Genomic DNA, 27580 nt, shown 5'->3' with positions numbered 1-27580 from the left:
TAGAAGGAAATCAAAAAACTGTGACGCATAAAAACAAATCACTTCTGTTTATTGCATTTATAAAATGGTATTTTCTTTGATTTGTATAGTCTTATAAATTGTACAGATTATATTCGTAGATATATTATATAATTCGAAAATAATTTTTATTTCGATTATAGCGCCATCTATTGACAACTAGAATAAATGTTATAAATGTCACCGACGAAATGTAATCACCGACGTGCGTTTTTTTCTGTCACATGCAATTTAACGCGTTAGAAAGAAATCAAAAAACTGTGACGCACTGAAAGATCCTCATGAGAAAAAGCATAACATATAATTTTTTTAGTACTCAATGGAGCACATTGTATAAGTAATGTTTTTGTCATCAAAAGCGCTGATTGTCAGGAATGACATATTGCGGATTGAAGGATAAAAAAACTTATTTTGTGTTTTATTTATTTTTTTAAACTTTTTGATTTATTATCTTTATACCTAATGTGCTCTGTATAAATCCTCAAAAAAATTGATTAACAACATCAAATAAGATCAAGTACACATCTTTTCAAAGTAAGAAATGATAACGATGTCCTAAATACCCGGCAATTCTCTAAAAGTAATGAAAGAATAGTTGTTTCAAGAACCGGGTACCAAAAATGGTTAGTCATGTCGTAATTCCAACAAAAAATGGACGCGAACTGGACCTACCAAATGTGTACATTGGTACGTAACCTTACTACGTCTGGCCTTGTAAGGTTGGGAACCGTAGTATAATTATAATACAGTGTTGAACGAAATGTCAAAAAGATGAAGATGTAATACGTATTGAATCGATTTTCATTCAAATGAATATTGTGATTTTATGATGTATATTATGTTTCATCAGATTTATATTATGTTTTTTTATATGGCACGCTTTGGCATATTTTATATAGTGGCACGAAAATAGGTTGGACACAGATCTTCAAAACTATATGGTCGCCAAAAAGGAAGCGAAAGTAGCGGTGGCAAAAGATAATAAGCCAAGGCAGAAGAGTATACAATATATACGATCAATATACAAGGCAAGGCGAAACAAAATATATAAAATTAGCCAAACAGAGAGCAGAGAAAGCAAGAGATTTTAATCAGATTAGATATATCCGAGATGAAAATAATAAAATACGAAAAAGATGTTAAAAAGAAGTAGAAAAAGTTCTTTGGTAGTTTATTTAATGAAGAACTCGACAGAAAACCAGTTAACGGAAATAGTAACAGCAATGGTCACCAAAATATCAAACGAGGAAGTGGTTCAAACACTTCCGAAAATAACGAAAGGAAAAGCAATTGGACCAGATGATATTCCCGGAAAAGTGTGGAAAGCGTTAGGAGAGACAGGAACAAGTTAGAAAACAGGTTTATTTAATAGAATTGTGATTGTGGAAGTTAGACAAATGCCAGACGAAGGGAGATATACAACAGTGTACAAGCTACAGGGCCATAAAACTGCTTAATCACACCATGAAAATATGGGAGAGAATAATTGATAGACGGATACGTGCAGAAACCGAAATATCCGATAATCAATTATGCAGGCAGATCAACAACAGATGCAATTTTCATTATAAGGCAGTTAATGGAAAAATACAGGAATAAAGAAACAAACGCTCATATGGTGTTCATTGATCTTGAGAAAGCATATGAGCAGTTCCTCGAGAGATTCTGTGGTGGGCACTCAATAAGAAAGGAGTCACCGGTCATTACGTAAAGATTTTGAGAGATATGTAAGAGGGAGTAACGACTAGTGTTAGGACAGGTGTGGGAGAGACTGATAAATTTCATGCGAGAGTAGTATTGCACCACGGCTCGGTGCTTAGTCCTTATTTATTCTCATTAGTATTGGATCAGATAACAGTGAAGCTACAGGGTAACATTCCCGGGTACTTAGTGTATGCTGATAATGTAATATTAGTAGGAAATAGTGAAAGCGACTTAGAACAAAAACTGGAACAGTGGAGACAAGCTCTTGAGGAAAAAGTTGAGGAGAAAGGTGATGGAAGAAGGTGATTAGTAGGACAAAAACATAATATTTGGAATGTTCCTTTAAAGATGAAGTTGCTAATAAAATTATATCTTTGGATAGTGAAATGATTGTGAAAAGTAATAGTTTTAAGTATCTAGGATCAGTATTACAGAGCAATGGGAAAATATATGGAGATGCATGCAATAGAAATAAAGTTGGATGGAGTAAGTGGAAGGAAGCGAGTGGTGGAGTGGTATGTTGTGTGACAGAAAAATTCCAATGAAACTGAAGGGAAAATTCTATAAAACAGTCATAAGGCCGGCTATGATGTATGGAACTTAAATGTTTGACAGTTAAAAAGAAAGCGAATGCATGTGGCGGAAATGAGAATGCTTAGATGGATGACTAGAGTGGAGTATCTAACGCGATATAATAGGTTTCAGTGAGCGAAATGAACCTTCATAAGATAATATACGGGATTGTGCGTTAGAACTCTTGCTGTCTATTTCCCCATGCCAAATGTAGAGCTAGAACAGGAAGACGAAGATGAAGAAGCCCTTTTAGTGTAGCTTTCGATTATTAGCTCATTTTCTCCATTAATATTTCTTGGTATTTGTTGAATCCGAGCTACCTCAAAGTTATAGATTCCAATAAGAATTCTCCATCTTCAATTGATTCAGGAATCGTTAACAAACTTTTAATGTTTTGATACATTTTTATCAAACATTTTTATTGATAACATTCGACAAAAGAGGTACAAATATTGTGAAAATTTATAATCTAGATATGTATTTAAATACAATAGATTGTTTAATTTTAAAACTTCCCGATAACCAATCATGTAAATCGAAAGGAAACACAACTAATCCTACTAATCCCCCCAGTAATCCGTTTCTAGCACTCTAAAAGTGTTATTGTTGTTTTCTTGAAATTCTAAACCAATTATTCCAAGGTGACATTGATTTATTAAACACGTTTAATTTATCTGTTGTTTTGCCACATATATAGCGACACGTTTTTATTAACTTTCTTTCACCGTTACTTTGCTACTCAAATCCTACGCACCAGAGGAAAGCTTCTTATGCATCGACATTCGTCGTACCTTTATTACTATTTTCGTAACATTCAATAAAGAGTTAGATGACAGGTTAACAGGCACTATGCATCATTCTTGACAAATATCTGGGATTAAAATTAATTATTAATAAACATTTTTCCAACGCTTACAATTTCAGAATATTATATCGCTACCTTTTCTAGGGCTGCTCAGTGCCGGTTTTACCACTAGGCCGACAAGGCCGCGGCCTAGGGCCGCAAGCAAAAGGGGGCCGCAGCGTTTTGTAAAAAAAAAACTTTTTTGGTAAAAAATATTTTTACTAATTATAAAATTTTACAACGTTTACAACAAATATTTTTGACAAGAGTAGCAAAACATTGCGAAAACTGCTACAGACTTGAATGTGACTTGCAACACACAAATATCTAAAGGAGTACGTATTGAGTCTGAGAGACAACTTAGGCCAGGGTAATAAGACAAAAGTAGACCCTATTCGTGACACTCGAGCAGCCAAGGTACTGAAGCGTTTTTTCGACAAGTAATACCTATAGGAATAAATTGTAACTATTTCCTGCGTAGGATCTGGCGGCCATTTTTATTTATAAACAATTAACTGTCAAAAAATGGCATTTTTCCCTTTTTTTTCAAATCAATGGAAAACAGTGAAACTTATGATTTTTTTAGTACAAATATCTTTGAGATTATGGAGAAAGCTTTAAAATGACATATTACAAAGTTTGGATTTGCAAAAAAAAAATATTTTCGCAATAACTGCTGTAAAAATTAGTGTGCAGGTTTGAAATTTTTGTCAAATGAGGGTTCTTTGTTGCTTAATATGTGATAAAAATTTCAAAGCGATTCATTCAATTGTTTAAATTTTATTCGGATTGTTTATCTCAGTGAGCTTTTTTTTGCACTAACATAAGTCAGAAAAAAATGACGTTAGAATCATTCCACAGGTGTCAAATGGAAGAGCATGAACTATATTTTCAACTTGATTTAAAAAAAGCGAATAAAAAATGCATTTATTAGTAATAAATAATTATGCAAAAGTATCGTAAATCTTTCCTTATAAACTTTTTGAATAACTTTTTCCAAAAAAATCAACTTTTTTACCCTGTTTTAAGTGCACAACTACCAAGTAATGTTATTTATATCATAATTGATAAAAAATTGTAATAAATATATATAATTTCTTATATAACAAAATAAAAATTTTATAATATATAAGAGATTTACGATACTTTTGCATAATTATTTATTACTAATAAATGCATTTTTTATTCGCTTTTTTTAAACAAAGTTGAAAATATAGCTCATGCTCTTTCATTTGACACCTGTGGAATGGTTCTAACGTAATTTTTTTCTGACTTATGTTATTGTAAAAAAAATGCTCTCTGGGATAAACAATTTGAATAAAATTTAAACAATTAAATGAATCGCTTTGAAATTTTTATCACATATTAATCACCAAAGAACCCTTATTTGACAAAAATTTCAAAGCTGTACACTAATTTTTACAATAGATATTGCGAAATTATTTTTTTTTGCAATTCCGACCTTTTTTCGAAATTATATTAACAATAAATGAGTATATCAAACTTTGTAATACGTCATTTTAAAGCTTTTTCCATAATCTCAAAGATATTTGTACTAAAAAAACCATAAGTTTCACTGTTTTCCATTGATTTGAAAAAAAGGGAAAAATGCCATTTTTTGACACTTAATTGTTTATAAATAAAAACGGCCGCCAGATCCTACGCAGGAAATAGTTACAATTTGCTCTTATAGGTATTACCTGTCGAAAAGACGCTTCAGTACCCTGGCTGCTCGAGTGTCATGGAAAAAACCTTATTACCCTGGACTAACTTTGATTCCTATGAAAAAAGAGAAAGAGAGTTTCTAATAATCTTGAAAAAAAGACGCCCGAAAAGCAAAGCTCTCCCTGGCTAAGACAAAGAAGATGAATCCACTGAACCCCACTTTAATGGCAAAGAAGACTTAAAGTTAATACATTTGATGTTGTAACTGACACGCTTTATTCAGAATTGAATGAAAGGTCCGAAGTTTATTTCAGCCTTAAATCTTAATGGAGAATTTGGATTTTTAAACAACTTATTTCAATACGTCAATTTCCAATGAAGAAATCAGGATAAAAGTTTCTATTTTGACTAAAAAGTATTGAATCGACATAGATGGTGACTTTTTAGAAGAATGTGTACAGTTCGCAGATTTTGTTGAAGGTATATTTGATGAAGAAAGAGAACCTCATGACAAGATTACCAAGCCTCCGAGGAATACACTTTTGGAGTATCTGAAACTCATTCATGAAAAACAGTTAACAACATTATTTCCGAATACAGACACGGCTTTGCGCATTCTACTATGCATGATGACATCTAATCTATCTGGAGAAAGATCATTCAGCGTGTTGAAAAGAATCAAAAACTGCTTGAGGATCTTGACTTCTGACGAAGATTCTAGATTGTCTAGTTTGGCTAGTTTTGTTTCAAATGCTGAGCTTTTTTAAGCCTTAGACTTTGATTAAAGATTTTGCAGCCAAAAAAGCTAGAAAAATGAGTGTTTAGAGTTTAGATATGATATTTATTATGAGCATGGAGTTGAATGAGTGTCAATATTAATCACTAATCCAACTTTATCCAAATTAAGAACATGACATTGACGTTTTTCAGTATAAGAGAATAATGAATAATAATAATATAATAATAATAGAGTTTATTTGTAGCAAATAATAACATTATAAATAAACCCAGTTTCTCACTGAAGTTGTTTGTCACAAGGACTACAACTTGTGCGTGAGGGTTAAATTTTGATTATATTAAACTACATTAATTTAGCTTAAAGTTTACAAAAAGGAATCAAATATTTTCGCTCATCTGTCTTCAAATTTGGGCTCCTCTTCTCACTAATTCATTTACTGTTAAATTTTGTTTATGGGACCTTCGAAACTCTCATAAAATTCAAGAAAGGATTCCGAAAAATTTCTGATGGGATTCTTCGAGCGTACTTCGTTTTCTATGATAATTATCATGACTTTTTGAAGGTGTTTTATCCATTTTTACTATAATTTTTACAATTTAAATATTTATAAGTGACATTCGAAATAAATCATTTTAATGAGCTGAACGATCTATTATAAGTTTATTTGTTGTATTTTTATTTTTCAGTACCACAGCCAATTGCTAGTACAGTTCATATTATTTTGCTTGTTCTTTTACTTATAATGTCTTTTCAACTCGGCTTTTTTTAGTCTTTTGTTGTCATCTGTACTTTTCCCTCCGAATGAAACAAATTTTAACAATTAACTACAATACTAATTTATAATATAATAATTTTAGCAATATTAATAATTTTACAAATAACCGCTGTTTGCTAACATTTCGAATTATATATTTTCTATCTTCTTCTTAAGGTGCCTTCTCCATTACTGAACTTTGTTGGCTATAACTACAGCAAATTGCTCTCTATCTTGAGCTGTTCTTAGTATCGAATGTGTGTCCATGCCTGTCCAGTCTCTCACGTTCTTCAGCCAGGAGCATTTTCTTCTTCCTGAACCTCTTCTTCCTTCCACTTTCCCTTTCATCATGAGTCGTAAAAAGTTGTATCTTTCTCCTCTGTAAAATGTCCTAGATAACTCGTTTTTCTGTTTTTTTACAATATTTAGGAGTTCTCTCTCAGTCACTATTCTTCTCAGCGCCTCGTTGTTGGTCACGTGATCTGTCCAAGAGATCTTCAGCATCCTTCGAAAAACCAACATCTCAAAGGCTTTTATAAATATAGAATTCTTTCTATAAATTTTCTTTTTCGAAATTTCTATAAATATAGAAATTGTTGTTAGAGCTGTTTTGGGGTTTTAGCCAAATTTGCAAACCAAGATTATTTAATTAGTGAATACATTTCAACCTATTTATGTCCGTATTCAAATGAGCATTAAAGGTATTTCTACTATTCATTTATGGTATACTTTGTATTACGTATTTTAAAAAGTAAAATTAAAATAAACGTTTTAATTATTATTATTAAGTCTTGTTAGAATCTACAAGACTTGCATCTTGCATACGACCGATCATGAAATATGGCATAGAAGTGCGCGAAGACACCAACAAAACGAAACAGATGCTAAGAGTTGCCGAAATGAAAACCCTAAGAAAAATAGTGGGAAAACAAGAAGAGACAGAATGAGAAATATAAACATTAGAGAGCAATGCAAAATTTAAGATATTGTAAGATGGGGAAGACAGCGCAAGAGGATAATATGGTACAACCATGTAGACAAATGGATGAGAATAGACTCCCAAAAATTGCCCAAGAAAACAACCCGCTCATTTCAAGACCACCGGAAGACCACCTAAAAGATGGTGGGATAGTTGGCAGTCTACCTCGCAGGAAATTAACCAGAGGCAGCTTCAGAATTAAACAGATCGAAAGATCTCCAAGAAGTAAAAGAATAAAAGATTATAAGTCTTTGTGCTTTAATTACATAATCGTGAAGCTATCGGGGGCTGCTAGGGGTAATTTGGCCTAGGGCCGCAAGTACCCTAAATCCGGCACTGGAGCTGCTAGAAATATAATGGACCGACATCTTACTGTAAGATATTTTAACGAATTTTTGCCAATAAAGGCTTTAGGTTAACGGTGTCTAGTCGGACAAACTTTGATGTATGTGAACACTGGAACAGAGGAAGTTTTAATTGTGCAACAGGTTACAGGCTTCAAATATTAGACTACGAAAACGTCCCATGTATTTTGTCGGACAGAACTTCCAATTGATTTGTTAGCCTTTCATTAAACTCTCATTCAAAAATCAGACTGCTATTTCCCACCAATATAATTCCTGTCATTTGACATGTTCTACGTGTCGGACTTATTAAAATGCCCAACATATTTGTCAGACAAACATTTTTCATATATAATATAAAGTTTGCTATTAAATAAACTTAAAAACAACCTACTAGTTTTCACAATCATAAACTTGTCAGGATAATACGTTCCACAATTAAAATCATATTCCACAATTAAAACTTCCCCTGTTCCAGTGTTCCCATACATCAAAGTTTGTCCGACTAGACACCGTTAAGCTATTGACAAATTTTCAGCTTGCAATTAATCAACTTTATTTGGTACGCGGGATCCAGGCCTATGTTAAATACAAAACAAATCTTAACTTGAATAAGAAAAAAGTAAAAATTTTCAAAATATTTTTTTTAAATTGTTTAAACAAATTAAGTGGGTTAAATAAACAATTTAATAATACGTTAGGGGTCGCGTTGCAGTCCATTTTACCTAGAATTCTTCATGTTCCCTTATGATATGTGAGAGAAATATATGTGTTTCTGGTTACAATTTAAACTTAAGTTTGCTGACATAATCTTTTACTGCTGATCTTACATATATCTGGATGCAACGGATTTATTAAAAAGATTTTGAAATAACAAATACAGTAAGGTCTCTTTTTATGCGGATTTATTTATGTGATTTTGAAGTTATGCGGTTTCTATTTCATCGAAAAATTTCTATTATTAATAACTAGTATAATTAATATTAACTATTCCCATCCAGATGTCAATAATCCACTTGTTCCATGATATAGCATGTATAGCCTAATAAAATTAAAAAAAGTCAAAATGTAAATTCGTACAGGTTAAAACAAATTTTATATCAAAATTTAGGTGGGTACAAAAGATATTTTCAAGAAAGTATCCAAATCATACAAGGGGATCATTGTTTAAATAATTAAAAAGGGGCCATTTTTGCAAAAAAAAATTACTTTTTTAACTGCTGAGGTCATTCAATTACCAATGAAGGTCTATGGGATTTTTTTCTGCAAAGTTGAAGGGTAGATCTTTCACATAAGACTTACTAAATTAAATTTGACCCCCTATTTATTTAAATAATTGTATATAAAACTTTAAAAACAAATTTGAAAAAAATTATTTTTAGCGTTTTAAATAAGCACTATAAAATATCTTATTTTACAGACTAAGTTGCGATATGTTACCAGTATTAAGCAAAAAAAAATTGGTCAAAAAATATTTAATAGTTTTTGAGATATTGAATTTGTTTATTAAATGTTACTATGTTTTCAATTGCAAAAACGCGGTTGTTGCCAAAGAAATATTCACCTGCTTAAGATCTCATTATTTTTATTTTTATGTAAATTTTTGATAAATGTATTGATAAATTCAAATTTCAATTAAACTCCCCCCTAAAATGGCATTTGAAAATTATTCAAATTTGTTTATAATTTGTTTTTGTAATAACGTCGCAAGGATTAAGTATTTTGAAATGCCGTTTCGATAATTGGGTTCCTGGGAATTTTCTACTAATTAACAAAATTTTTTTGTGGCTTTTTCTTCTTCTTTTTTTCTTGGAGTTATATTACTACGGGCCCTTGTAGGGTTAAATTTTATTAAGAATGTCGAATCTCTGAGTTGTAGATTCTAGACCTAAAAATATTAAGATTTAACTAAAATCTCTTAAATAAAATGTGGCTACTTACTGAGTTACAGGGTGTTTAATTTAAAAATTTAAAAATTATTGTTACCAAGTACTTTAAAACTATTTGACGTATCCTTATCATACTTGGCAGAAAGTGTGGCAATTATACACCCTACCAAATTGTGATTAATAACCGTTTCTACCTAGTGCCAGAGGCGTGCGACAGGGGATAGTGAATGATTGACCCTTTCCAAATTCTGCGCCACTGAGTGAATTACTGTTGTAGCGAAATTTTTCGATTCTCCAATACTTTGTATGTAAATAATTTTATTGGTATCGATAAAGTCATCAGTTTGAGAGATATTGGAAGTTTAAAATGAATGAATGAAGGAATCAAAATAACTATACCGTTTCATTTTTAACGTCCAATATCTCGAAAACTAATGACTTAATCGTTACCAGTAAGGAGTATATTATTTACATAGAAAGTATTGGAGAATCGAAAAATTTCGCTAAAATAGTAATTTCCTCAGTGGCGTAGAATTTAGGAAGGGTCAACCATTAACTGTCCCCTGTCGTACGCCTCTGGTGGTAGCTAGAAACTTTTATTTAACACAATATAGTAGACTGTATAGTACTCACACTTTCTGTCAAGTATGATAAGGATACGTCAAATAGTTTGAAAGTACTTGGTAAAAATAATTTTTAAATTTTTAAATAAAACACCCTGTAACTCAGTAAGTAGTCACATTTTATTTAAGTGATTTTAGACCAATCTTAATATTTTTAGGTCTAGAATCTACAACTTAGAGATTCGACATTCTTAATGAAACTTAACCCAAAAATAGTAGTAATATAATTCCAAGAAAAAAAAAACAAGAGGAAAAAAAGACAAAAAAATTTGTTAATTAGTGAAAAATTCCCAGGAACCCAATTATCGAAACGGCATTTCAAAATATTTAATTCCCGCGACTCTATTAAAAAAACAAATTATAAACAAATTTGAATAATTTTCAAATGCCATTTTAGGGGGAAGTTTAATTGAAATTTGAATTTATCAATACATTTATTGAAAATATACATAAAAATAAAAATAATAAGATTTAATACAGGTTACTATTTCTTTGGCAACAACCGCGTTTTTGCAAATGAAAATAGAGTAATATTTAATAAACAAATTCAATATCTCAAAAAATATTAAATATTTTTGCACCAATTTTTTTTTATTAATACTGATAACATAGCGCAACTTATCCTGTAAAATAAGATATTTTATAGTGCTTATTTAAAACGCTAAAAATAATTTTTTGTAAATTTGTTTTTAAAGTTTTATGTACAATTATTTAAATAAATAGGGGGCCACATTTAATTTAGTAAGTCTTATATGAAAAATTCACCCTTCAGCTTTAAAGAAAACAATCCTATAGACCTTCATTAGTAATTGGATGACCTCAGCAGTTAAAAAAGTAATTTTTATGCAAAAATGACCCCTTTTTAATTATTTAAACAATGATCCCCTTGTATGATTTGGATACTTTCTTGAAAATATCTTTTGTATCCAGCTAAGCTTTGATATAAAATTTGTTTCAATCTGTACGAATTTACATTTTGATTTACATGTAGTGTAATTTTATTTTACTAGACTAGTAGCTATTACATCAATCTGAGTTTCGCATTGAAAGGTATAACCTGTAGGTAATTCTTTTGAAATTAAATTTAAATGTTTAAGTATTTAAGACATCCGACGCCCTGAAGGGCACTAAGGATTATGAGAAAGAAGTATTTAAGAGTTTAACGCTCGGTTTCATAATCAGTTAAAGTGAAATTTTAAGTTGGTACCTTTATCAATGTAATTCATATGGGTAAATGTCAACGTTAAAGTGAACTTTAGTTAATGTTCACTTTAACGGCCGATTTCATAATGAAGTTTTAAATTTAAAGTTGCCTTTAACTTGAGATTTTCATTTCATAATCAAGTTAAAGGGCCCTTTTTATCAAAAGCCCTCTTTAACTTTAAAGTGCTTTAAGTTGCTAAAGTCTCCTTTAAAGGGTACATAACCTATTTTGTTGAGTTGAAAACACAGTAGTTGTTTTTGTATTTAACTTTTAAGGTTAACACAACAGTCAATAATAATAATTATATTATTACTAGGATGAATTAATTGTACTTTAAAAGCACAATTATGTATAATTTTGAAACGTCTAGTTCAAGAAATGTATTGTATTCAGAAGACCAAAAATTAACCAGAACAGATGAAGAACAAACTGTTTTGAACAATAATAATATGATGATCTGGATTTTTATCAAAGATTTAGGTTGAAAACAAACAGTTTTGTGTGCCTTCTTAAATAGAAAACCAAACAACTTTGCCTACTATATTAGGTAAGTGACTAAAAATTTGTTGATATTAAGTAAAAACAATGCTGTTTATTTATTTTAGAGGTGGATGCATTACTCCCATGCAACAAATTCTGTTGGATTTTATCCATCAGGAAGTATGCAATTAAATGTAGCTGATTTTACGGTAGTGTCCAGAGGTTCAGCAAGTAGAATTATAAAAATAATATCCTTTACAATTGCAAGAATCATCAAGAGGTAGAAAGCTGTTGAAGATTTTTACAAGATTGCTGTATTCCCTAGAATAATGAGTGCAATATGGGTTATACTTTAATTAAAATAGATTCTGCAGGTGTCCAGGATGCAGATATTGTCAGGTCCAGAAATTCATTTTTTGCATTGAATGTCCAGTCGGTGATGCAAAATTTAAAATTAGAGATACTGTTGTACTGTGGCCATCAAATAAGACAATTTTAATAACAGTAGGCTGAAGCATAATTCAGGGGCTTAGAATCACACAAACGTAACTACATTTTGCTTTATTTTCATCTACAGAAATATTAGTGTTACAGTAAATGAACGTTATATGTACCTAAGTATGCATGTGCGAATCAGAACTAAAGCAAGTGGACATAAGTTCATGTGAATCTTAAATAAGAAGTTTAATGTACATAGTTATGTTTGTGTGACCCTAAGCCCCTGAATTTTGAAAGTGGTATCTTCGGCCATTACATATTGGTTGGTGACAGTGACGAACAAGGAAAGTAGTAGAACAGCAATATGGGTTGTGGAAATGAAGATTTCGTATACTCCGCTTAGGAATGAGACTACAATTAGAAAATATGACTGTGATTGTTGCAACTAGAGTGCTTCATAATATTGCCATTATATGGATGACAATTTTCCTGTGAATCAAACTGAAGATGAAGCAAACGATGAATAATGAATAATTACAACCAATAAAAAATAATGAAAATATTTCAGAAAACAATATAACTGTGTTAATAAATGAACACTTTGATAGATTGTAAATATATTTATTAATAAAAGCAAAATTAATATATCGTACTTTTTATTTATTGTAGTTTATCCCATTTTTTTATAGACCTGGAGCCTGGATCCCACGTACTAAAAAAAGTTTATTAATAGCAAGCTGAAAGTTTGTTAATAGCTTAACGGTCTCTAATCGGGCAAACTTTGATGTATGGGAACACTGGAATGGGGGAAGTTCTAATTGTGGAACAGGTTAAAAATTTGGAACGTAGAACTACCAAAACGTTCCACATATTTTGTCGGACAGAACTTCCAATTGGTTTGTTTCCATTTCATTAAACTCTCATGCAAAAATCAGACTGGTTGGTATCACCAACTGGGCATTTTAATGAGTGGAACACGAAGAACATGTCAAATGACAGGAATCATGTTGGTTAGTAATAGCAGTCTGATTTTTGCATGAGAGTTTAATGAAAGGGTAACAAATCAATTGGATGTTCTGTCCGACAAAATACATGGGACGTTTTCGTAATCTGACTTTCCAAATTTTTAAACTGTTCCACAATTTAAACTTCCAGTGTTCCCATCCATCAAAGTTTGTCTGACTAGACACCTTTAAGCTATTAACAAATTTTCAGCTTGCTATTAATCAACTTTTTTTGGTGCACCGGATCCAGGCCTATTAGGTAGTTTTATTTTAAAATCCAATAATTTTATTTTTTTATATTCTGCCTCTTCCCTCTCTATCCTTTTCTTCCTTCTGTTCTGCAAATATGCAATGCAAATGAACATTAGCTTGCCTGTACATGATACTTAATTATTTGGATAATTTAAATTATTTTTAACAAATAAAATATTGTACCGACCTTTCCTTTATTCTTCACATTTATTTATTAAATTTCTATCTTTTGTAACAAAAGAAGTTCCTCCTCTTTGCTAAAGTTTGAATATAGAAGTAATTTTTTATTATCTCGTTATCTGTCCATTTTTTTAGATTTAACTTTTTATTGATGAGTAATTAAGTAATAGTAGGTGTATATAATTATTATTAAATAGTAATACCTATACAATAATAAAATTAAAAAGCAAGTATTAGGTCATTAAAAAGAAAAGTAGAGTAATAGTAAATATATAGAAATAGTAATAACAATAAGTAATAATAATTATTATAATAATTAAGTAATAATAAGTAACTTTTTGTAGTAAAAAACAATAATTATAGGAGGACTATCCTACAAACTTGCAAAATGTATGACATTCAAACGTCATTATTTCCATTTTAGTTCAAATATAACATAATTCAGTTTAACCAACAGTATAAAATTTCATTAAACACACTTTACTAAAAGAATCCTTTAAAGCGAATTATGAAATCAAACATCGTTAACAGCCGCTTTAAAGTCCACTTTAACATAAAGCCTCCTTTTACTAAAGTCCACTTTTTCGAATGATTATGAAATCGGCTGTAAGTTGATTGTGAAACCTGGCCTAAAAGTTGCTGATTTCAAGTTGCAGTATAATAAACAGCACATTTTGATTTCTGGATTGAAACATTTAATTAAGTGTCATACAGTTTTATGTTTCATTAGAAGAGGTTTTTGCAATTTCAATATCGTTAGTTTGCGTTTTTAATTCCTTCTTTAAGATTTTCTTTTACCTAATGGAGAAAAAAACATCAAACACATACAATTTTTGGTGGACAAACTTCCACCATTTTATGTGATTTTAGAAAACTACGGAACGTATCCCTACTTTTTCAATGCAAGTAAAGTCTTTTTTTATGCGTTTTTTTATATGCTCTTTTCTGTAGAACGTATCCACCGTATAAAACGAGACCTTACTGTATACCTATAATATAGACCAGCGATGCTCAAAGGGTCGATCGCGATCGACCGGTCGATCGCCAAAGTTTTTGAAGTCGATCGCGATTCACGGAAAAATACAAATGGAATTTATGTCTGCTATCAAAGAAGTCGGCTGTCACATTCAACGGTTACTAGACGTATCGAAATCATGGGCAAAGATTTAGAAAGCTTGGAAATTTGGAAAGTTAAAATTGATAAATATTACGAAGTGTATACAGCACACTTGTGTATTTTCATTCGGATGGTATTTTCTTATATATGTTGGCTTAAGAAGCAGTGGCGGATCCAGGGAAGGGCGATCGCCCCCCTCCCCGCTCTCAAACCAAGTTATATATAAAAAGTACAAAAACATTCATTTATTCATAGAAATTTAGCCAATCGCCCCCTCTTGACGATGCTGGATCCGCCACTGTTAAGAAGATATGTTAACAATGCTGCTTCTGAAAGAAAAAACTCGCGGAGAAAATTCAAATTTTATTTAAAATTTACAATTAACAATACGAGCTACCGATTTACAAGCTAGTGTGTATTACAACATAATATTATGTTGCACCCTCCATGACTGGCGCTAACGCTAACAATGGATGTGTTGCTTTATGTCGAACTGACGATGACTTTCCATCGTTTTTTTCATGTCATTGCATTATTCACCAGCAAGTTTGTGTTCCAAAATTTTAAATATTGACGACGCCATGAACATGGCAACAAAAATTGAGAATTCAATCAGAGCGCAAAGCATGCAATGACGACTTTTTAAGGCGCAATTAGAAGATAGCGACTCTATGGGACACATTGATTTACTTTTGCATACAGATGAGAGGTGATTGAGTCGTTCAAAATTCTTTGATAGGTTCCAGGAGTTACTTTCAAAAATAATTGCTTTTCTAGAAGAACGAGGGGACGACACTCATCTACTGCAAAACGAAAAATGGTGATCTGGCTTTCGTATCAGGTATAGCAAATCATTTGAACCTCCTTAATTTGGAACTACTTTAGGGTAAAAATAAAACAATTATCGACATGATGAGAAGAGAAAAGATTTAAACAACTTTATATCGTTGAAAAAAAGGGTAACCTCTCATTTGAATTATGTTTATTACGATACGAAGCTGCAATAAGTTCACATCGAGTTTCAAAGACGCTTTGCTGATTTTAAAAAAGTGACAGATATTGTAACATTCATGTCTAAACCATTTTCTTATGAAGAGATGGAAAAAATTGCTACCGAAATATCCATTACTTTCAATATGGAGATCATTTCCGTCCAGAATGAGGTACTGAAAATAATTTGGTATATATACTGATGTGATCTTGATTATTGATATGAGATAATATTCTTATATGTTACTTAATTTAATCAATGTATTAATACTAATCTAATTAATTAACCAGATCACATGTTTTCACAATATGTTTTCAATCTCAGGGCGAATTATAAATTAATTACTTACTTCCGTGGCTTCTAAATATTTCTTAATGGTTCCTAATCGGGATAGAAAAGAAAAGAGTAAAAAAAATACACATATGGGTTACAATTATAATCAAAATATTTTTTATTTTATTTAAAAAGGCAATCAATGCTTAATATTTGCTATTTCTTATTATTCTTAAACATAACATTTACAAATGGGAATCTTATTTCCTTTTGGTTTTCAATTGAAAGTTTTTATTAACATTTAACTATTAGGAGTTATTAGGAACAACTCTATTTAAGTTTGATGAAGCTTTTCTGATATTATTGATTATGTTATTCAATTTTTTATGTGGAATTTAATACGAAAAACCCATACATTCATGTCCAAACAAATGAGACTGACCTTTTCCTGGTGAACTGAAAATGTCCTCACACAAGACCCTTTCCTGCTATCCTTGGCTGCGATCAAACCTCGTCCTGGCTTCCAGTGATGTTCTCCTTTGAAAAACTAGCTCGAATAGCTCTCGTTCCTGCTTTTGTCGTGATGCTGTGTTCTACCTTTTTCGAAACTGCTATCAGCTACCGGGACACTCTGGGCTCAAGGAGGTTCTTTTACTCTCGACCTGGCCTACTTCTCGTTCCACGATAGATACTCCACACTCACGGAACTACACCGGCTTTCTCACTCCTCGAACACTACCGTCTACTACTCGACTTCACTTCTCGACAGCTCAAAACATTCTGATCTCACTTTGTCATCCATTCCCCTACTTTCTACATATCCCTTCCAGATTCACAAATCAATCTTCCACCACCAACTCTCATTCGTAATATTCCTCAAAACCAATTTTTAATCTTTCTAAATATGCTTAATGGATTTCAAAAGAAAATATTTAATTCCCATTCTAAAATACTTTCTAACTATTTACAAATTTTAATGACCTATTCTCTCTTTCAAATGAGTCTTATTTAGCATAGGCTAATGATCGAAACCTTCCGCGAAAAACGATAATGAACTATCATCTATTTCACTGAGTTTTATTTAGCATAGGCTAATGATCGACCTTCCGAGAAGAACGATAATGGTACGCGTCATTCACTTTGTTTATCTAAGCACATTGTTCCGAGTTTCGTACGCTTATTCTAATCACTTCTTAAAATTAAATATAACAATTTGTTGTATACAGGTTGTTCTAAATTTATATGCCCGAGGTTGAGAAAATTAAAAATATTTTATATTAAAGTGAATTTTGTTTATAATTATCAAATTTTAATTTTTATATCAAATAGAAATATAACAATACATACACCTTAAATCCAGAGCGACCGATACGAAATTTTGGTCTATCATATCGTCTGACAAATATTCGTTTTTGAGACAATATAATATAAATATAAATAAAAGTACATAGCTCTGCAGCTGACAGCATTCATTATATCAACGTACTTTTGTGAGTCTGCATTTTCCCAGTGTAGTGAAATCAATAAAATTTAGTGAAGGTAGACTAACTGACGAAAATCTCTCATCACTTGCGTTTGGCCCTTGGTAATTACGTGAAATCATATCAAAAACTTGTGGATGATAGATGTAGTGCTATGCATCAACATCCAAATTAATTACAATTCTCTGTAGTTACAACTTTTTATCAAATAGAAGTGTGCAATAAAGTTTTTTGTTTTCAAAATTGTTTCTTTTTTACTAGCAGTCGATCGCTGAACGCTTGCAGTTTATGTGGTAGATCCCAAGCAGTATAAGTCTGAGCACCACTGATATAGACTATCGGAACAAAACATTTTTCAGCGATGCGATCTTGTAACATGGCAAATCGTTAAGCCGGTGGTCTCCAATAGACGCTGAAGGCTGCGTACAGCGTCACGTCGTAGGGATATTGTTCATTTTCGTTACTTTTAATAAACTTTAAAAGACAAAAACTATCTTACAAGCGAAAATAGTTAAAAAAGGGTAACTCGAAAACAAATTCAAATTACGGGGTGAATTGAAGTGACCCCCGACTTAGCAGGTGGGATCCAATACACGCCGTAGGCTGCGTACAGCGTGTATTGGAAACCATCGGCTTAAAATTCTTGCATCCAGAAAATATATCGTTCATAAGCAAATGTTTCGATAAAGTATCATTCTTTTGGATGCAGTTTGATTTGAAGTGATCACCGGAACAATATTCTTCAATGGAGCTGGCCAGTCGCGTGATAATCTATTTTTTTTTTCAAAACACAAAAATATGGATGTGCGATAATATATTTATGCCGTAAAGTTTTGCAAACCAATCAATTACGTTACTTTTGTTCTGGTTGTGTAATTTTTCGCTCTGTTTTGAGACTTGGACCACCAGATAATGTGTTTTAACGAAGAACTATCTGTTTCTTTGAAATTTTTGAAATATATATGTTACAGTTCAAGTTGATTATCCAGTTGGAGTTGACTCCAACTAGTTGGAGTCAACTCTAACGGCTGGTTTCAGTAAAAGTTGATTATAAATATAAAATGAAGATTTATATTCAACATTTACTAGTAAAAGTAGACTCCAACTAGGAAAAGTATACTCTTCCCAATGTCATTTAGTAAAAGTTGATTCTGATTCACACAAACAGCCGATTCTAGAAATTAAATGTTACTGAATATGTTCAAATTAGTCTAGGCTGTATCGTCGCCCCCGTTAGGTAAATTATTCCAGTTATATTTTTTGCACAAACTTACTCAAAAAGAGGTCCTTATAAAATATCACAGTTTTTTTAAAAATTTTTTTTACAAATTTTTTTAAACAAACTCACAAAAAAAATTCATTTACGACAATTTTTTTTACATCATTTGGGTCATTCGGAGCAAAAGGTTTGTGATTTTTCTGTAAAATGTATTGTTCTCGAGTTATACGCGATTAAAAATTTGCAAAATACGAAAATGACCATTTTCAAGGCTTAATAACTCAGTTAAAAATTATTATTATGAAAGTCCGAAAGTCACCAAATAAAATTTTAACGACCCCCTTACAAAATACTGAAGAAATTTTTGTTATTATTTTATTACTAAGCGGTTACATATTTTTAATTATTAACAATGAGCGCTAGGAGCGTATTGACGCAGCTATAAATGTGAGTGCGAGTGAGATGCATCATTGCACCATTTTGACATTTAAAAATTCAAACTTCTGTCAAACCACAAAAGTGTCAAAACTTTTTTTGTAATTTATTGCTCACATGTCATCACCATGACAAGGCGAAAGTTGTTCTTCTTGTGGTGCTTTCTCCTTTAGTGGAGGTTAGCGACTACACTGGCAAATCTGTCTCTGTCCAATGCGGCTCTAAACAAAGATGTTGAATCAAGGCCGGTCCAGTCTCTGATATTTCTAATCCATGAAATCTGGCGCCTACCGGGACCCCGTTTTCCTTCAATCTTACCCTGGATGATCAGTTGCGTGAGGCGGTACTTTTCGTTTCTCATTATGTGTCCCAGGTAGCTACCTTTTCTGACTTTAATGATTTTTAGCAGTTCCCTATCTGTACCTATTCTCCTCAGAACATATTCCTTGGTGGTGTGGGTTGTCCAAGGTATTTTCAAGTCTCTACTAAAAAGCCAGAGTTCAAAGGCGTCCAACTTGTTCATCAGCGTTGTGTTGTGTCCAGGCCTCCGTTCCATACAAAAGTATTGACCACACATAGCAATGCAGAAAACGACATTTAAGGCTGATATTAATGCTACTGTTACAAAAGAAGCTTTTTATTTTGATAAACCCCTGTCGGGCTAACTCTATTCTCGCTCTTGACTTCTTGTCTATAATCAAGTTGATTGTTGAACCAGCAACCAAGATATTTGTACTGGCTTATCTATTCAAGCTGTTGGTGTTTCACATATTCATTGGAAGAGGTAAATTTTTGTTCCTTGATATTCTTATAACTTTGGTTTTCGCAGTATTGATCTTCATTCCCATTTTTCACAACTCTCAGTAACCCTATCCAACAGTATCTGCAGACTATGGTCCGAATCAGTCATTAATACTGTGTCATCTGCATAGCGGATGTTATTTACTTTCTGGCCGTTTATCCTGATTCCTTCTGAAGGGTGCGATAAAGAGTCCGCAAATATTACCTCAGAGTAGACGTTAAAAGTATGGGTGATAGCACACAACCCTGTCTAACACCTCGTTGTATTTCAATTGGCCTTGACGTATTACCATTGGTCTTTATGATTGCTGTCTGATTCCAATAAATAGCCTCTATAATTTTAGAATCTCTTTTGTCGACTCCGATGTCGTTCAATCTTTCTATCAAGGTCTTGTGCTTCACCCTATCGAACGCTTTCTCAAAATCTATGAAACAGATAAAAAGGTCTGCTTGCTGATCTTTGTATCTTTGTGCCAGAGTTTGAAGACAGAATATTGCTTCTCGTGTCCCCATACCTTTCCTGCAGCCAAATTGTTCTTGACCGGTGACCTCATCACATTTTTTTATAATATATTCTCTTCTGTATGATACGCAAGAAAAGCTTCAGAATGTTATTTAATATACTTATAAGGCGAAAGTCCTGGCATAATTTGGCGTTCTTCTTTTTAGGCAGTGGTATGAAGACTGATCCAAGCCATATTTTAGGGATAGTCCCTGTATTGTAAACGTTATTAAATAGTCCAAGAAGAAAGTCTAAGTTTTCCTCGTTGATTAACTTCAATAGCTCAGCTGGTATTTCATCTTTTCCTACAGATTTGTTGTTTTTTAGTTGACGTAGAGCATATTCCAGTTCGGACTTCAGTATTGGAAGACCTTCGTCGTTTTCGGTATTTAATGTAGGAGGTTCTCTGATGTCATAGAAGAGTTCCTTTATATAGTCTTCCCACTTGTTTATTTGTTCTTCATGGCTTGAAATCAGTTTGCCTTCTGCGTTGATTAGATTATTTGGTCCTTGTGAGTATGTCGTGCCTGTGAATTCTTTGAGTTTCTTATACAGATGGAAGTCATCATGTTTTTTATATAAGTTTTCGATTTCTTCACATTGTTCTGTTATCCATTTTTTTTGCAATTTTTATTTTTTGTTTAATGGTTCTATTTAATGCTTTGTACATTGCTTTGTGCTGTTTGCATTTTCTTCTTTCATCCATTAAATCCAATATTTCCTCTGTCATCCATCTTTGCTTCCGTGGTCGCTGTTTTGTGAGAATTTCAGGTGCAAAGCAAGGGCGTGTCTGATTTCCTCCCGAAGGCGAAAGTTAAGGATGTTTAATTATATGGAAGTGTGCTAAAACACAGTGCGAAAAAGTAAAACCCATTTAAAATACATTGTTACTTCAGACACACTTTAAACTCTTTATGTACTGCTATCTATATTTACAATTTTCACACAATAAAACCTTTACATTTTACATAATATGAGATAGAGTAGATAAAAATTATTTTTGTGAATTTGGTTAACAAAAATTGGTTAAACAATTTTCTGTATGTGGATGTATTTCTTTGAGTAAGTTTGTGCAAAAAATCGAATCAGAATAATTTACCTAACGGGGGCGACGTTACAGAATATAAATACTAATAAGTATTTGAAACGGTCAAAACAAAGAAACGCACACTCATCAAAAATGCACTTGAGATTCTCGTATAATCAACATTTACTGAAACGATTCAGGAAGAGTCAACTCCAACTAGTAAAAGTTGATTTAAATTTTTAAAATCAACATTTACTGCTCGTTTCAGTTGGAGTTGACTCCAACTAGTTGGAGTCAACTCTAACTGAGAATCAACTTGAACTGTAACATATACAAGGGCTGGATATGTAAATTACTTTGAATATTATAGTTCGTTTGTCTTGTTAATGAACAGAATTGACAGGAGCAGTCCTAGTTTAAAATGAATTTGATGAATGCTTTTCGATCCTTGGATTTCTTCTTCTTCAGTTCAACACTGAGATTGGTCCAATCTCTGATATTCCTTAGCCAAGATTTCTTCTTTCTTCCCAAGCCTTTTTTCCCTTTACTCTTCCTTGCATGATGCCGTGTAGCAGAGAGTATTTTTGGTTTCGAAGTATGTGGCCCAGATATGATGTTTTTCTTATTTCATTATTTTTTGGTACTTGGTTAATTTTGACTCAGAAATAGTCCAGAGAAATAAGATTTTTCTCGTGACACGTCCCCCTCCAGGCCGAAACCAAATTTTTTGAGTAGTATGGACATCTATATTAATAATCTTTATGTTTCCTGCAGCCGATTTTGATGATATACATAGTTATAAACAAATGAAGATCAAAAAACAGTAAATTTTCGCTTTTTTTGTCTATAACCAAAAAGTTAAGCATTTTAAACAAATTTGAGAGTAAGAAACTCATAAATCGTCTAAAAAATTTCAATATGGAGTTCGCTGAATATGTCTATCCTTATTGGTTGCTTAGAAAATTGCAAAATAAATCATAATTTTGAGTTTTTATAAATATTCATAACTTATGTAAAAATTAACTTAGAACCTTCTTATTACGCGAATTGCTGAGACTTCTGGTGCTTAAATTATATTTTAAAATTCCAAGTAATTGGTCAAATAGTTTAAAAGTTATTTAATTTGTTTATCCCAAATTCATTTTTTCGCAACACTATAAGTCAGAAAATTATGAGGTTACAGTAAGACTTCTGACGGTTTATGCAAGAAGAACATTTATACCATTGACTTAATTTAAAAAAATGACAAAAAGTAATTTTAAACAGTGTAAAACTATTTTGCAAAAACACGTCGATTTATTGCTTACTTATAAACAATTAGAATAACTTTTTCACCGTTACCCGTAGAAAAATTATTTTTTCATATTTGGAAAGACTGAATTTTTATACACGTTTAGAAAGAAAAACAATTGTCCTATGACAATTAGGGACGAAGTTAGCCCCCCTCTTTTTTTTATTCACACGTTTTTGCAAAATAATTTTGCAGTATTTAGAATTATTTTTTGTCATTTTTTTTTTTTAATTAAATTAATAGTATAAATATTCCTCTTTCATAAACTATCCAAAGTATTAGTGTAACTTCATCATTTTCTGACTTATAGCGTTGCAAAAAAAATTAATTTGAGATAAACAAATTAAATACCTTTTAAACTATTTGACCAATTGCTTTGAAATTTGGGGTATGATTTAAGCACCAGAAGTCTCAGCATTCTGTGTAATAAGAACGTTCTAAGTTAATTTTTACATTAGTTATGAATATTTATAAAAACTCAAAATTTATGATTTATTTTGCAATTTTCTAAGCAACCAATAAGGATAGACTTATTCAGTTAACGCCATATTGAAGTTTATACGATTTATGAGTTTCTCACTCTCAAATTTGTTTAAAATACTTAACTTTTTGGTTATAGACGAAAAAGGCGAAAATTTACCATTTTTTGATCTTCATTTGTTTATAACTATGTATATCATCAAAATCGGCTGCAGGAAACATATAGGTTATTATTATAGATGTCCATACTGCTCAAAAAATTTGGTTTCGGCCTGGAGGGGGTTGTGTCACCAACACGATATTTTTTTTCCTTATTTCTCTGAACTAAAACGTTTCACCAGCGTTAAGTACTACCGATTTCATTTCGTTCCAGCACTACTGATATCCTTACTTGACGCTTCTGTGAATGCTGGTGCAACTGCTTCGTTTATTTGTTGATGACATTTTTCACCCTCAAGCTTTGACAGATCTAGTCTCTGAATTTTACTTTTTTTCTGTTGTTTTCTCAGTTTAATGTTAACGTTGGCAAGAAGTAGATTGTGATCTGAGTCTGATGCATCAGCACTAGGAATGTTTTAATGCTTTTAATCCAATTTCTAAACCTTTTGTTGACAAGAATGTAATCGATTTGGATTCTTATCAGATTATTTTTGTTGTCTCCTGGTGCAGACAATGTATAAAGTCTCCTTGGTAGTAATTGATAAAAGATGTTTGTGATGACTAGTTCTTTCTCGTGACAATATTGTAGTAATCGGTCTCCTCTTTCATTTCCTATTCCTAGTCCATAAATCCTTGGATTTAGGATTATGTATATTAATTACATTTTTTGAGTTAATAACTTAATTTAGCTTATTTCCCAGAAATCAGTAAAATTAAGCTTCCAAATAAGTTTGCATGCAATAAACTACTAGCGCTACTAGTCCGTTATGAAGACTTACCTGCTGATGATATGCCACTGTCCATCGACACCGTCAATGGACTAGAAACAGCTCCCGGTGACAATTCCGGCTTTTTTGCGATAGTAGCGTAGATGCTTCCGTCTAAAGGTCCGAAGGTATGATTTACGTCTTCTGTCAAAGAACATGTTTATACTTTAGAGTCTACACAAACTATACAATGCGATAATTAAAAAAATATATTTAAATAGGTGTTTCATTTCTGCTTCAAGGTAAACATCCAACCGTCTAAGTTGACCATGTATGTATGCAATATTTATTATTCCTTAATTTGTTCGTTCTGTCGAAACAGAGACTATAGAAAAAAAAGAGGTGTTAGACTGGGTTGCGTGTTGTCCCCATTGTTATTCAATCTGCATACCGAAGCTGTTTTTAAAGAAGCTCTATCAGAGGAATAACAGAGTATAGAGTATAGACAGTCTAGAGAAGCACTCTAACGATTAGTAAATAAATTACATCAAGTCAGTGTAAAATAATATGGACTACAAATGAACGATAAGAAAACTGTTTATGATTATTTCTAAGCAACATACAGTAGGAAGGCTAGATATTCAGGGAAAACAAGTAGAAAGAGTGAATAACTACAAATAGTCCAGAAAGCCACTGCGCATCCGCTAGGAAAAATATTCTAATTCGGATTTTTTGCACAATCTTACTCAAAAAGGACTCCTTTTAACAAATTTTCATGTTGCCAGGACCAAAAGGTGTAGTCCTGTCGCCAGGGGGGTACAACGGCCTCCTTAATTCAGATGGACTTACCCAAGTTTTTTTTATGTATTTTGACCCGTAGAACACGAATTTTTTGGGTAACAGTTGATCCGGATGTCGATAAGATTGTTATAAACAAAGAACTTGAGGAATTACATAGCAGCGATTTTTCGCAAAACAAAATATTTTTTTGTATTTTTTGGGTGATTCTCAGCAAAAAATGATCTTACAAGTTTTTTCGTAGGACGCGTAGTTTTCGAGATAAACGCGGTTAAACTTTCAAAAAATCGAAAAAGTGCAATTTTTGAACCGGAATAACTTTTGATTTAAAAATAAAATAGCAATTCTGATTACTGCATTTGAAAGATCAAGTCAAGTTCCATCGGTTTTGATTGTTTGCATTGCTAAAAAATAAGTTTTTATTTGTTAAATAAAGGTATAAACACATAGTGTTTCCCGGGCCCAATGCATGCGTTTTAATGGACGTAATGTACGTAGAAATTCTGTATGCGCGCCTACTCGTTCGATTTCAAATTAGAAATGCATTGAAAACATCATTCAATCACTATGTGTTGATAGCTTTGTTTAACAATAAAAAAATTAATTTCTAGCAATGAAAATAATCAAAACCGATAGAATTTTACTTGAACTTTCAAATGCGGTAAGCATAATTGCTATTTTATTTTTCAATCAAAAGTTATTTGGGTTCAAAAATTGCAATTTTTCGATTTTTTGAAAGTTCAACCCCGTTTATGCCGAAAACTTTGCATCCTACCAAAAAACTTGTAAAATAATTGTTTGCTTAGAATGACCGAAAGCATACAAAAACATGTTTTGTTTTGCGAAAAATCGCTGTTATGTGATTCCTCAAGTTCTTTGTTTATAACAATCTTATCGACATCCGGATCGACTGTTACCCAAAAAATTCGTGTTCTACGGGTCAAAATACATAAAGAAAACTTGGGTAAGTCCATCTGAATTAAGGAGGCCGTTGTACCCCTACTGGCGACAGGACTAGTGGTCAAAAAATTTTTAAACTTTTTTTTTTGTTTTTATCCTAAAATTATTTTTTTTACATGGAAAAAAGTTTTTTTAGGTTTTTTGGATCATTCCAAACAGAAAAGGTCTTTAGTGACTTTTCTCTAAAAATGATAGTTTTTGACATATAAGCGATTAAAAATTGAAAAATTGCGAAATCAGCCATTTTTAACCCTCAAAAACTATGTGAAAAACTGAAAATTTGAATGTTGCCAAGGTAGGTAGATATTCTTTAAACATCGATTGATGAAATCCCGAAGAGTTTTTTGCACTACAATATTCAAAACTCCTTTGTTTTTTAATTGCTAATCAAGCGTGCGCGACACTATTTTCCACCGACAGTATGGTGCAAATGAAAGGAATAAATTCGTTATTTCGTAAACCGGCGACTTTAAGGAAAAATCCCGAAACCGGTCGATTTCTATTTTTAAGTTATGATATTGTGGCATGTATGGTATACTAGTGACGTCATCCATCTGGAAGTGATGACGTAATCGATGATTTTTTTAAATGAGAATAGGGGTCGTGTGCTAGCTCATTTGAAAGGTTCTTCAATTCTCTATCCAATAATGTAAACATTTACCTAATTATTTATACAGTGTGTCCTTCTACTTCTTTTTTTGTCAAATAATTTAATTTAATAAAATTTTTTTGGACACCCTGTATAAATAATTATGTAAGTGTTAATATTACTGAATAGAGAATTGAATAACCTTTCAAATGAGCTAGCACACGATCCCTATTCTTATTTAAAAAAATCATCGATTACGTCATCACGTCCAGATGGATGACGTCACTAGTATACCATATATGCCACAATATCATAACTTAAAAATAAAAATCGACCGGTTTCGGGATTTTTCCTTAAAGTCGCCGGTTTACGAAACAACGAATTTATTCCTTTCATTTGCATTATAATGTCAGCGGAAAATAGTGTCGCGCACGCTTGATTAGCAATTAAAAAACAAAGGAGTTTTGAATATTGTATTGCAAAAAACTCTTCGGGATTTCATCAATCGATGTTTACAGAATATCTACCTACCTTGGCAACATTCAAATTTTTAGTTTTTCACCTAGTTTTTGAGGGTTAAAAATATTTCGCAATTTTTCAATTTTTAATCGCTTATATGTCAAAAACTATCATTTTTAGAGAAAAGTCACTAAAGAGCTTTTCTGTTTGGAATGATCCAAAAAACCTAAAAAAAATTTTTTCCATGCAAAAAAGATAATTTTAGGAAAAAAACAAAAAAAGTTTAAAAAATTTTTGACCACCTTTTGGTCCTGGCAACATGCAAATTTGTTAAAAGGAGTCCTTTTTGAGTAAGATTGTGCAAAAAATCCGAATTAGAATATTTTTCCTAGCGGATACGCAGTGGCTTTCTGGATTAAAATATCTGGGAACCTGGGTAAATGAAAACAATGACAGAGGTAGAGGCAGAGGTAAAAATGAAAAAAATGGTGGTTAATCGAGACCTTCCTCTGGAGCTGAGGATAAGAGCCTTAAGATGCTAGGTGTGGATTTTGAGAAAATACCATAGATCCAACGAGATACAAATGCAGAAGTGTTAAGA

At 32.0% G+C, this 27580-nt stretch overlaps 1 protein-coding gene across 1 annotated transcript in view; it reads right to left on the bottom strand.

The window, feature by feature from the left end:
• LOC126886950 (tensin) overlaps window positions 1-27580 on the bottom strand; it is a 1001992-nt gene that overhangs the window by 144302 nt on the left and 830110 nt on the right. Inside the window, exon 11 of the mRNA XM_050654136.1 lies at window positions 24246-24377. Within this exon, the coding sequence (XP_050510093.1) occupies window positions 24246-24377 (132 nt within the window). The remainder of the gene's footprint in view (window positions 1-24245; window positions 24378-27580) is intronic.

The sequence above is a fragment of the Diabrotica virgifera genome, chromosome 6 (genome assembly GCF_917563875.1).
Source record: "Diabrotica virgifera virgifera chromosome 6, PGI_DIABVI_V3a".
NCBI classification, from domain to species: domain Eukaryota; kingdom Metazoa; phylum Arthropoda; class Insecta; order Coleoptera; family Chrysomelidae; genus Diabrotica; species Diabrotica virgifera.
The sequence above is the reverse complement of the archived record's forward strand: the minus strand, read 5'-3'. Positions and strand labels throughout refer to the sequence as shown.